Source organism: Dendrobium catenatum, unplaced genomic scaffold, assembly GCF_001605985.2.
Source record: "Dendrobium catenatum unplaced genomic scaffold, ASM160598v2 fragScaff_scaffold_1381, whole genome shotgun sequence".
Lineage (NCBI taxonomy): Eukaryota > Viridiplantae > Streptophyta > Magnoliopsida > Asparagales > Orchidaceae > Dendrobium > Dendrobium catenatum.
Window position 1 is genome coordinate 786495 of NW_021319843.1, and position 13581 is coordinate 800075.

The 13581-nt window shown below is 36.5% G+C and overlaps 1 protein-coding gene across 1 annotated transcript in view; it reads right to left on the reverse strand.

The window, feature by feature from the left end:
• The window catches only part of LOC110098887, a gene marked incomplete in the record, with an annotated part of 152348 nt that overhangs the window by 94325 nt on the left and 44442 nt on the right, over positions 1-13581 (reverse strand). The window contains 3 exon segments of the mRNA XM_020825834.2: positions 1014-1124; positions 1200-1285; positions 2302-2421. Of these exon segments, the coding sequence (XP_020681493.1) occupies positions 1014-1124; positions 1200-1285; positions 2302-2421 (317 nt within the window).

Below are 13581 nucleotides of genomic sequence, written 5' to 3' on the forward strand. Positions count from 1 at the left end.
AGTATAATGTTTTAAAACCACCTTTCCCGACATCAAAATACTATCATAGCAATAAGAGTGCTTGCAAGTTAGATCAACCAGCCAGCCCACTATATTCATGAAAGGGCCAGGTATGGCTATAGGGGTTTGCCCATTTAGCAAACCTAGATTAGCACGAGAACAACAACAACATTAAGCCTTTGTCCCACTATATGGGGTCGGCTACATGAATCCTTTTTCTCCATTGTGTCATGTTAAAAGTCAAATTCTTGTTTAAATCTAATAAGGAAAGATCATTTCTAATAATCTCTAACCAAGTATTTTTAGGTCATCTCTACCTATCGTAACATAAGTCAAATCTAATACATCTACTTTCCTAATCGTGTCATCGGAAGGCTGTCGTTTTATATGACCAAACCATCTAAGGAGACTCTCTCTAATCTTATCTTCCACGCTACTCCAACCTTTTCAATAATATGCTCATTTCGTATCCTATCTCTAAGCGTAAAGCCACTCATCCACCTGAGCATCCTCATCTCTGCAACACTTAACTTAGTATTATGCTTCTCTTTTAATGGCCAACATTTGGCACCGAGTCAATATATCTTAAACATTCCCCAAAAATATAATTAGCTCAACATCAGTTCCAATTGAAGCTTGAAATTTCCAAGTAAACTTTAAATTTTCTTTGGACAACCACAAAAAATACATTAATAAAATAAATAAATAATTAGTCATTTCAAATCTTTAAATTTACAAAGAGACATACATAAAAATACCATCTCTCAAGGATGCAAATTCAAATATTTCTTGTGAAACTAAGAAAAAGACGACACATTTTACATGTGCAGAGCAAACTGCAAAATGGAGTAAACTTTCTATTTAAGGAAGATAAGAAATCAACTTTTCTACAAATGATATAACGACAGAACCGTCAAAATTTTGATTCAGGTGGTAATGAGGGTGAGTGTCAAGCCAGTTGCGTTTATTGTACTTGCTTTATTTAAATAGTGTAGAGAATAGTTGTAACCTACCACTGCAACATTTGCGCCAAAATATTGAGGCATATTGCAATATTACTTCCATGTCCACCATCCTCAATAAAATGAACAGTCAAAGAGCTGATAAACCTCACTACATCAATGCTAAAGCAAAGAAAGACATGAGAAATATGAAACCGTAATAAAAAATCAAAACTGAAAGCTAATTCCACCACATACCAAAGATTTTGTTCAATAAGCCCATTATTTCGAGCTGCTTTGGTATACAGGGATTCATCCAAATGCAATAAATTAAAACACAGAGCCTGCAAGAACAAAAAGGCAAAAAATTTAAAAATTTCTATTACAAGTATTAAACTATAAAAAGAATACAGTTCCTGCAGCGAACAAGTAAAAGCAATTGGAAAAGCAGATCAACCTCAATTTTTAAAAACGCCGTCACTTAGGCGCTAACATAAGTAATAATCTCAATAGATCCCGGCATGAAATAACAACCTTGCAAGCATGTCATCAGGACAACACCTCTTCTAAATATAGACCAGCAGCAGCGCTGCCAGTACGCTTAGTGAAAACCTTAACTCCACCAGAATATGAACTGGAAAAGTAAGAATATGAAGACTAACTAAAACAAGATTCTTGATTAATGCATTATTACAACCACTTCGTGGACTACCAATCTACTGCATTTCCATGACCAAAGAAACCCAAAACTAGGACATCCAATTTGCTTCAGCATGCAAACTCTTCATGTAGGGTAGCATACAGTTTCAACCTTAGAAAATATAAAAACTTCACGTGTTGCCTGTTGTCAGATCTCATCCAAGCAAGCTTTCTTTCTGCTAAAATTGAGGTTGTAAGACTATGCAGTAAACAAAGAGAATGTGGAATGACCTAGAAATGATCAAGGCAAAGGTGTGCCGTCACCAGACTACGATTCACATTCTTAACCAACTTGAACCGGCAAATTATATTGTACCCAATAATACACACTTAAAGAAAACTAAACCAGCTGTAGTGGAGGGCAACTTGTTCAGGAAAAAGTGTTCATACCTAAAAAGAATATCCCCTCCTAAACATAATTAGCAATTGCATCGAGCGAAATAATTAACTACCAAATCTAGCAAAGACTAAGAACTTCAAAAAATCATCCACATGGTGGAGGCCAATTAAAAATAAAATAAAATTCAAGAAGAGCAGGACATTCAATACCACAGTACCAAATAAAAATAATGCTTATAACAAAAAATGAATTCATAAACCTTTAAATCTAAAAAATAAAGCAATGTATAAAGGCAAATAAGAATCTTGAAAAGCAACTCACCGCATTAGATGAAACCAGCCTATGAAGTAGGCTAAGAATAAGGTTTACTTCATCATGCCCATTTGAATGAGACATTTGAGCTACACGCAAAACTAAAAGATAAACTCCTGAATGTGCACACTGCAAGAAAAATGGCTTCACTATGTAACAGAATAGATCAAAACTAACGAGAGATAAAAAAAACAAAGAATAACAAGAACTAAATCAATGACTAAATTACAGGTATAGCACACAACTTCAAGCTGTTGCAAGCCCCTAACAAATGAAACAACTCAGTCCAAATGGAAAGAGTTGTATGAATGCCAAGCAGCTAAAGTTGTTTGCTTTAAATAAAATTACAAACGCATCATGAAGAATATTTAAAAATTCATAGATTGGAGAAACCTCCATCAATTAAAAGCACAAGAAACTATGTGAAGCAAATGACAAGACAAAATGGAAGAAAAAAAACCCAGTTCTGATAATTTGATCTCCATGAAGCATGAACTAGAAAAGTGAGAATATCAAAGAAAAAACGTTTAAAATTAGCAAACATGAAAGATGTCAAAAGACCTATTTTCATAGGTAAATTACCATAAGCAAGATTATAATTAATTACAAATTCTAAGTTCCATTTTGCAAGATATAGTTAAAGGCTTAATGTCCTGTTTATTGTGACATGATGTTGGTAATTTATACCATTTGAAATGTGATTATTGAATGTGATTAAAAGCAATACCAATAAAAATTTGATTATTAACCTCCATTTCTAAATTAAGTAAAATGGACTTTTAAACAACGCCATTTACCGTATGCTTGGGTATTGGAGCTGGTATATGTTTGCCAAATGTTATTGTAAATATCAATGCTTGGGTATTGGAGCTGGTATATGTTTGTCAAATGTTATTGTAAATATCAATGTTTAAAATTGTGTATTCGGGTATTGAGGCATTTTTCATTCGTGAGGAGAGGCGTAAGCCTCAAGGCGTTTTGAGGCGTAAGCCTCAAAATCAAAAAATTGCGTAAACAGAAAATAATAAATTTTGTATATAGTAATGAGTAAATAATATATAAAACATGAAAATGCACAAGATATGAAGTGAAATCAAAATATCCCAATAATAAAACAACATGAAATATAGTTCAACTCAAACTCCATCTTTCCCAAATCACAGTATTCTTTTCATTAACATATAAGAGTTGTTTTGAGCAGTACGGAACAAAATTTTATTGTAAGAGTTATTTTGAGCGGTACCGAGCGGTACTGGCTCGGTACCGAGCATGCACCTAGTGGTACTGATCATGTACTGCTCAGTACCGAGCATATACTGCTCAGTACCGAGCATGTACTGCTCAGTACCGAGCATGTACTGCTCAGTACCGAGCATGTACTGCTCAGTACCGAGCATAATTTTTAGAGGCGGACGCCTCTCAACCGTGAGGCGAGGCGCGCCTCAGTAAACTTGAGGCGTACGCCTCAAATCTTGAAATCATTGCGTAGGCTTTGAGATTTAAATGGACGAAATTGCGCTGAGGCACGCCTCTCTTATTGCGCAATTTTAAACCATGGTAAATATTGAAGTAACTAGAACCACCATCCAATTAGGCTCCTTCGAGCCATTCATTGTTATTAATACTGCTGCGTAAGAGATTACTATTCATAATGAAACCGTATATGCTCGAATCCAAACCAGGAAATTTGCAACCCAACTTAATTAAGTTCTTGCTCACCACATTCCCCTACTGACCTAAAGGAGGTAAAATATAATAATTCCAAATGAACCAAGGTTTAAGCCAATTGAGACTCCAACAATCGCTACAATGGAGGCTTAACATAAGAGAGCATTAGTATTTGATAAAATGACTCCTGTTACAACACCTAAAAGACAGAATTATTTCTAACCAAAAAGGTACCCCATTGACAACCAAAGTTGCAACACTTCTAGTGAATCCTTCTACGCCAGGAAGACATAATGATAAAGCTTCTTCAGCAAAAAGAAAGCTATCAAGAAAGCATGTCAAAAGACACGGTATTATATTGTTAGCCCAAATCTTCGAAGACGGTGCCAGTAGTTTCCAATGAAAACAAGTTCAAAAAATTTCATATGGACAATGTGCAACTGTCAATCTCGTGAGCTGACAAAGTTTTCTTGGACTAAGCCAAAATATTAAATCCCTAAGACTTAAGAAGAAACCTGAATTTTCATTCACTAAGTTAAACAAAATTTTCAAAGTAGAAAGGTAGAAAGGGTTCATGAAGAAAAGTATAAGAGGCCATGTGATGAGGACATCGATTCAGAGTTTTTTTTTTATGCATTTTTAGTTTCTTTATGTATCCCTATTGTACCCCTACTATAAGTTGAGTCATGATGTAGCCCCGAGGGCAATTTGGTCTTTGCTTCTTCTTTATGTTGAGACCTATATATAGGTCCTTGCTATTGTAATATGGGAGGATGATTATTGATATGAAAAATTTCAACTTTGATTTTGGATCTCTTTGTGAGTTCTAGAGTTCTCTTTGTGAGTTCTCTAGTGTGGAGTAGCCTAGGAGAGGTTCAAAGCAATACCCAACAGCCCCTTGGTGGAGCTCTTGGTTTTCTACCTATTTTCTTCTTCTTTTCCTCTCCCCTAGCCGCCGGATCTTTCCACACCACCCCACCACTTGGCCGGTCAGCCACCCGACCCCTTCCCCTTGCCCTTGCCCTTGCCGTTAACCTCTACATTCAAACCCTCTCCCTCCCCCACATCCCGCCGGCTCCCTGCTCTCACCGCCGCCCAACCCAGCTTCTCCCGCCGCCCCTTGGCCACCTCCCTAGCCCCACCACCGCACCACCTCCTCATCCCCATACCGCCGGCCACATACCACCAACCATTAATCCCCCCATTGATTGCATTGATTACTTTCCTATTTTAGGTGATCAAATTTGGAGGGATTTCAAAATTCAAATTCAAATTGATTTGGATTTAATTCTCTCCTAATTTTCCTACACTAATTATGCAACCATTAAAGCCTCTCAAATCTGAAATTTATTTCAGATTTCCTATTCTAATTTATTTAATTACTTGGGCCCACAATCCAAGTAATTAAATCTCCTCAAATTCCTCCCTATAGGGCCGGCCACCCTCTCTCTCCTCAATCTCATTAATTGGAATCCAATCAAGGAATAAAAAAAATTAAATCACCTCCACAATTCCCTCCCTCTCCTTGAATGCCGCCGGCCATGCATGGGGGAAGCCAATCAATGCTAATTCAATGTATTAATTGCGATAGATTTGGATTTCAAATTTCATAACCTCCCTTTCCCTCCCTCTACAAGCCGCCGGCCCCCTTATTGTGCCCCTCTCATTAACTCCCCATTCAAGGCCTTAATCACGATAGATTTGAAATTTAAATTCAAATCAATTCCCTCCAAAACTAACCAAAATCTGAAATTAATTTCAGATTTTGATCAATTCCTTCTTCGACGAACGAGGACGGACGAACATTCTCGCAGCCCCGTTCTTTGACGTACAACTTGGACACGACGAGACCGTGGAAGGACATATTGACTGCATCCGATATCAACTTGCGTTGTCGATCGAAGAGCATCATCCACCAAGCCGTTGGATCATCGTGGGACATCCGCCACCTCCACCAACTTTGACTACTTTCCTATGGACAAAGACCTCCGACATCGTCTTCCTAGTGGTGATCTCGATTCCAGCGTGCAAAATCTTCTCTCGCCAAAGCCTAGTGTAGTTGAGTGATCAATCCCCGAGGTGAAAACTCTCATTATTAAATTGTGGATTGTTGGTTAATAGCTCTTAGTATTGCTACTATTTTTGGTTTATCTACTAGGTTTGGTTAATCTACATGTTCTTCTTCTCCTAAGCAAGTGGAAAACTAAGATTCTTTATTGAATTGCCTTGTTATTACAATAAGCTATTGAGTGGAATTACATTGCCAACTTGTTCTTAAATTCCTTAATGAGCTTCTGCGCATTTTTGAAACTCCATTTTATTGAACGACTTTTTCTCAACCTCCTTTTCTAAAACTCCTTTTTATGTAAGCATAAATCGAATCAAACGAAGCCTAAGTGTTATTAAATAATTAGTATATTAAGCACGATTAAGCACTTCCCATTCCATTCCCCTCACATATTTATCTAGAGTCCGAAGCAGGCCGCATGCGAACAGAGAAGCTGGGGAAGCAAGCTGCAGGCAGGAAGAGAACCAGGAAGGGCTGCTGCGTCTGATTGCTGAAATCGGAAAGTAGAGAAGGAAAAAAGGGAAGGAAAGGAAGGGAAGAAGATGAAAGAGAGGTACGGGAAGTGCTTTGAAAGAGGACAAACTTATTTGAGGTTGTTTATAAGAGGAAAAGAGGCAGTAGAATTGAAGGAGAACAAATTCATCCAAGTACCCTATAGAACAAGGTGAGATACCCAATCTGTAGTATAGGAATAGTAATATTTTTATATAATTACGATAGCATTTTTTAATATAATTGTGATAGCATTATTCCATTTTAATCATGTTATGTGTTTGCTAGTTCACTTGAGTTCATCATTAGCTAAGTTAGGGATATATGGATGTATGTTATGAAAATGGAAGTTTAATGAGAAGATAAACAAGTAAAATCATATGCGAGGGATAGTACCGCACAAGCAAAGGTGAAATACCTAACGAGATTAACCTTAGGGAGAGTACAAAAGGTACCTAACTCTTTGTCTTCTAAAAAGTTAAAAACTCATATCTAATCTTAAATGAAAGAGTAGTGTGCAAAAGCCTATAGTCATCATATAATTTTCCCAAAGTATTAAAAAATGAACAAAACCAGAAATATATAAAAAGTTAAAGAATACACTAATGGGGACATCAGTTCGTGGAAGGTTTATCAGAGGCGTGGCCGCCGATCTACGGCCACAATCGAGTCATTGTGCTTTTAATTTATGATTGTATTGTTTTAGTCATGTGTGATGTATTTGTTTTATTTTATATTATGTTATTTTATTTCACGTTGTACCCTTTTAGTAAAGGGATTTCGTATATAAGCCCCGAGGGCATTTTCATCTTTTATTTCTTGAGTCTCATGTACTAGGCTATTTATAGCCCGTTGTTTTATTTTTCAAATAATGAATGGTTGATTACAAAAATTTTCTTCCGTGCATGAGTTCTTGTGAGGGCATGAAAGTGTGATTGGAGAGAACTCCCTAGGAGAGGGAGAGCGGATCACCCACCAACCTTGAAGACGGCCGGGTTCGTGGTTTTCTATTTTATCTTTTGTTCTTTCCCCTTCCGCCTCCATCATCGGATAGTCGTACCTCCAAACCACCTCCATCTCCAAGGCATCATCCCCTCCTCACCAAGCTCCACAATCCCCCCCCCCCTCTCAACAAGCCGCCGGCCACACTACCCGAGCTCCTCCATCCCGCCGCCGGCCCTCCCTTGGTCCATTCCTCCTCCCCCACTTGCCATCAATTCTTTCCTAAGTTAGATCTCATAGATTTGGTAACTTCTATCTGAATAAATTCAAATTAATTTGAATTTCAAATAGTTACTTAAATATGAATCTTATTTTAGGAAACCTTATAAATTAGTTCTTATTTAAATTTTAAATTAAGAAAGGATGAAATATTTCTTTCCAATCTTGATTTATTAATTAAGCAAGCATTAATAGCCACATAATTCCCCCCCCCCTTGCCCATGCATGCCGCCGGACCCCCTTGCCCCTCTCTCATTAAATCCCTTTTAAATTATTTCCTAATCCCCATTCCCCACTTAAGAAATAATTTCAAACCCCCAATTCCCTCCTTTGGCCGAAATTTTCAAAGGCCCAAATCTTTTAATTTCTTTCCAAATTCTAACATTAGGATTTGGAAATAAATCCCTAATCCTCCCCATCTCTAATTACCGCCGGCCCCCCTATTGGATTTCTTTGAAATCTTTCCATAGTGCTTTGTCTCCCTGGGGAAAGAATTTAAAACCCTTCCCTGCTGCTGGCCGAATTTTCCCAAGGCTCCCTCCTTGGATTTTCTCTCCTAAATTCCTCTCCTCTATTTACAAAATCTGAAACTTACTTCAGATTTTTGTCATGGCCTTCCCTCTTTCAAAATTGCAAGAGAAACTTCTTTCTCTTCAACAATACTCAAAGCACTATCAAGTTGTGAGGAGATTTATCACCTAGCACCTATGAATGGCAAATCCGGAGACTGAATACGGCCTAACCTACGACGAAGACGGTTTCCATAGACATTCTCCAATCCACTTTCTTTGACGTTAAAACAAGGGTCGATCACATCGTTCAGGACTACATCGAGCGCATTCTGGACACCTTGGTGGAAGCAATCGAAGAATAGTTTGAAGGCGTCGAGTGGAGGATCTCCATCGATCATTGACAAAAGGTTCAACTTTCCCCTTTTAATATATTTCTTGAATCTAAATTTATCTTGTGTTTGATTGTAGTCATGAAGGGCGATTCCTACTGCTTCTGCTAAGCTTAGTAAACGTAGGGTTTTGAGTGTATTCATGTGCTTGCCAATCTCACTGTTAGACTAGGGATTTCTATTTAAACTACTATGACAAATTGTTGTTTTCTAATTTATTTTGAAAGCTTCAAATCTCAGGTTATGTGATTTAACCTAAGCTGGTGTGACCCCCTTTATGTTTTACTTCGTTGTTTAAGCTGCTACTAGTTTTTTTTTTCACTTTTATTCTAATCAAGAGTTGTGCAAATTCCTAACAAAACATTGCATTCTTATGCGGTCCTGCGTCATACACACGGTGCACCATTGTATGCATTGATCCTTTATAAAGATTATGACTATTTTATTATAAGTCAAATATCATTTACAATTGAATGCAAATTATTGTTTCTTATTTCTTGTACTACGATTGTGTATTTCATTGAGCTTTTAGCTCACTAGCAATTGTTGTACTGCAATAAAATTAAAGGAGCCAGCAAGGATCTAGATAGGAGGATGACTGCATTTTGTGTACAAGAAGTTTTTGGTGTACATAAAATTAGAGCAGTAAGTTGTACAGTAAGACATTTGGGTATTTAAATTTTATTTAAAAGTTTAATAAAGCTTTGTATTTTATTTGAGATATTGTGAATATGTTTCCAACTATGAAATATGTAGATAACTTATTAGAAGTAGAAAGTATGTTGTTTCGGGATAGTCTGAATATATTATTTCCTATTCACTCGATCGTGATAGAAATTATTTAGGATGGGTGTTAGTAAGAGATGTCTATTCAGATTTTCACTATATGTTACACTTCAGGGGGACTAAATGTAATAACTTAGCCTAGCCGATTCAATTGAACTGGCTAGCTACTATAGCAAGAGGCAGAACCCGAGCAGAATCGCAACCTAGACGAACCGCATGTGAGCGCGAACAGGGATTGGAGGGCCTGATTTCATTTCTGAGCGAAGGATCACGTACGGGATTGAAAACGAACAACCCCTCGTGAGAGATATGTTCATTTCACTCGCTCCAATGGAAAAAATGGACTGAAAACAGTTAGGGGTGCAAAAGAGTCGAGCTCGAGTCAAGAGGTGTTCGAACCGAGCTCAAAGGTTAAATATCGAGTTCAAGCTCTAAAACGAGCCGAGCTCAAAAATGGAGCTCGAACTCGACTCGTTCCACCATAAATGAGTTCGAGCAACTAGTCGATCCTCTGGAGCCATCCGGTTCGACTTCCAACACGCACAGCCCTCAAAAAATTAATTAGCGATATTAATTCGCCTTACAACTATAGTGAGAGGAAGAGAGAAATAGAGAGAGAGGGGGGGAGGAAGGCTATTAAGATTTGAGCCTTTTTTTTCAGAGAGAGAATGAGGGTTATGCCCTAGTTAGCATTTATGGCCTGTCAGATAAGAGAGACAGAGAGGCAATTGAGATTTCATAATCAGAAGGTATTTGAGAACTCAAAATAAGTGTGGAATTTTGAAATTTCAACAGGCAGAAATTCAAAATATATGTATGGGATTATTATATATTTTTTAAAATATTTAAATTTAATAAATTTGAGTCGGCACGCGAGCTCGCGAGCCGAACCTCGTCAAGCTCGAGCTCATGGCTTAATAAGCTAGGCTCGCGAGCACAAAAATGAGCCAAGCTTGAGCCAGCTAGCAAGCTCGGCTCACTTATACCCCTAAAAATAGTAGACGAGAGAAGACCAACTGAGAGAGGAAGAAGAAAGAAAAGGAAGGTAAGTTCGTGAGATTTGTTCATTTTGTTGAAATTTAATTTGTGATTTAAACTAAAGAAATGAGTATATATGTCAATTAATAATAGAGGAAATTTGAGAAAGAAAGAGGAAGAAATTTGGGAGAAGAAAAGAAAGGAAATTCGAAAACCGTCAAGGTATTCTAATCAAATTATTTTAATTAAGATAATCAATTCTAATGGATTATAGAAATTAATCGTCAATCGATATAAACGCTTGGGTAAGATAGATTTGTTCATTAAATTAGTGAAGAAATTTTTTCCAAAAGGACGAAAAGGCGAGTTTTTATCGATTGACTGTTCTTTTGCATTCACAATTATTATTTTACATTTCTTTAGTTGATGATATAATAGGTGATCATCGAGAATAAAGAGAAGAAATTTAGTGGTGAATCTAAATTTCTAAGGAGACAATTTTAAAGAGGAAGGAATGAAGACTTTAGTGAGGTAATCATATTGACAATTAAGGCATGCTTGATATTTATATAAATGATTATTGACACTTTTGAAGTTGTTATTAAAGACTAAATTAAATTACAATGTTATCATAATATTTACTTTATAAAAACTAGTTAACAATGATTAATATAATTTAAAATGTGTTGGCTCAAAAAAAACCGCACGAATGCATGAATCCTGCTTCGCAGCTCTAGAATTCAATTTCCCTTAAGTCAGATTGTATTTAACCAGATTTCCCTTGAGGGTAATGTGAGGGTTAAAAGATCTAGGGTCCTTACTTCATATGAGCGCAAGCACTCATAGTTAATTACCCCCTCTTAACACGTAAGAGAGAACTCTCAATTAAAGATGAATAAATTTTAGGTAATTTTAGTCTCAATAGTGAGGGCAATGGAGCTAAACCCGAACAAGATCCCATGGTTTTGTCATCCTGGGTATACCGTAGATTTCAGTCTACCAACACTAACAATCATTGACTGTAGTGTCCAGGGAATTTGATTAGCAGCCATGAGTTGCCTCCTCTCAGGGATCCCGAGTAGCTAAAGTGATTAGATGTGAGTTTTAATTTTGTTGGGTATTTTGGGGTTTACATCTATTAGAATACCCATAAATTTATTTAGTTTGGGATTTATGACTTCATTTAGAAGTAACCCAAGAGTTTGGATTGGAGCGAGTCTTATGGCTTCTTTAAGAAGTAGCCCAGGTATTTAGATTTAGATTGGGGCTTACGGCTTTTGTAGAAAATTGCCCGAATTATATTTTGGTTGGAACTTACAACTTTTGTAGAAAGTGGCCCGAATTAGTAGGACTTACGGCCCCTATTGAAGGTAGCCCAAATATTTCAATTGGATAGGTCTTATTGCTTACTTAGAAGTTGCCTAATAACAAGTCTTATGACCTATTCCTGTAAGCTAAGTGGCCCAAAAGGTGGGTCTTACAACATACCCTTTATAAAATATGATGCCCATAGATTTAAATTTATTTTTTTGGGATTTAAGATCATTACTATTTAATTAACAATTTTCCTAAGATGTGGGTCCTACGACTTCACTAAGAAGTAGCCTATTGGTGGGTCTTACAACATAACCCTATAGGCTAGGATGCCAGAGTGAGGGGTCTAGAATTATATTATCACCTAAATATTTCCCTCAGAGGTCGGACTTACGACTTCTATTAGAAGTAGCCGGTGTTTTAATTGGGGGTTGGGGTTAGGATACTTTTTACCTAAAACTTTTTCTTAAGGTCGGGCTTACGACTTTCCTACGAAAGTTGTCGGGTAGTGGGTCTTACAACCAAATTCTTATAAAAAAAGTTGCTCATGCATTTTGAGTTTGATTATATGTTTATATAGACAGTAGTGGTTTGAGAAGTTTGACAATATATTAGTGTTTTAGTGGTTATGTGCTCATAGTCTTTTTCCTACCACATTAGTCCACTACTCTACTCTTTTTTTAGCACTATTATTCTACTAGCTTTTTCGTACTTAACTTTTCTTGCTTTTCAGTACCATGTTCTACCTGCAGTAGTTTAAATTTATCAGCATGCATTCAATTCATTTATGATGTACTGACTCTTCATTTGTTTATTTGTAGGTGTTCGTAGCCAATAATTGCAGTAGTCAAGGCTTGCAGTTATAGAGGATAAAGCCCACAAGTTGCTGTAGGAGCTCGTACAGGGGAGTTTTGGAGAGCATACAGATGAGTTCAATTTGAGTGTGTTGAATTGTTTGTATTGTTATTGGAGAGTTTGAGAGTTTTTTGTTTGAGTTGAGTTGAGAATTTATTGTTTAGAGAATTTGTATAATTTGCTTGAGAGTTTTTATGTGGAGAGGATTTTTGAGTTTGAGAGCTTGAGAGTATTGTTGTATATATTAATTAGTGGAATTTCTCACCCCCTCGTCTTTTATTTATTACACTTTTTTTTAATTGCTCAAATTAATCAAAAATCAATTTTTTCAAAATTTAAATAACAGAGCCTTGATTTAAATTTTACTCTCGGATTTGAAATACTCTTAGATTTTAAAATTGTTTCTTAACAAAAATTTTTAATTAATCAATCAATAAATTTTAATTTCAAATGATTTTGATTAAAGAATTTTAATCAATTAATTAATTAAAATTCAAATTGTATTGCTCTATAATTGCTCCAAAAAGGTTCTGTAATTTTTCAGGAAATTTCGGCAGCCTCCTAACATCTCCTCCCCATCGAGGGAGAAATCGGGACGGCCTCTGCCGAAATTCCTTCCCGCCTAGACCTAAGGTCAACGGCGTAGGGTCTTCGAATTAAAATCATCCCTCCAAGATCTAAGATCGACTTCGTGAGGTTTTCGAATTTTGTTTCATCCCCCCAGATCTAGGATCAATGGTGCGGGGGCTTCAAATTTAAAACCATCCGCCCGGATCTAAGATCACGGCACGGGTCTTCGAATTTTAAATCATCCCGGCCGGACCTAAGGTACAACAGCCCGGGATCTTCGACACTTGTTTGAAAAATCTTTCTTCTTTTTTTTGTTTATTTCTTTTTATATATATATAATATTATGTAAATTAAATAATATATTATGATATAGTTATAATATATATATATATATATATATATATATATATATATATATATTATGTTTCAAAATATA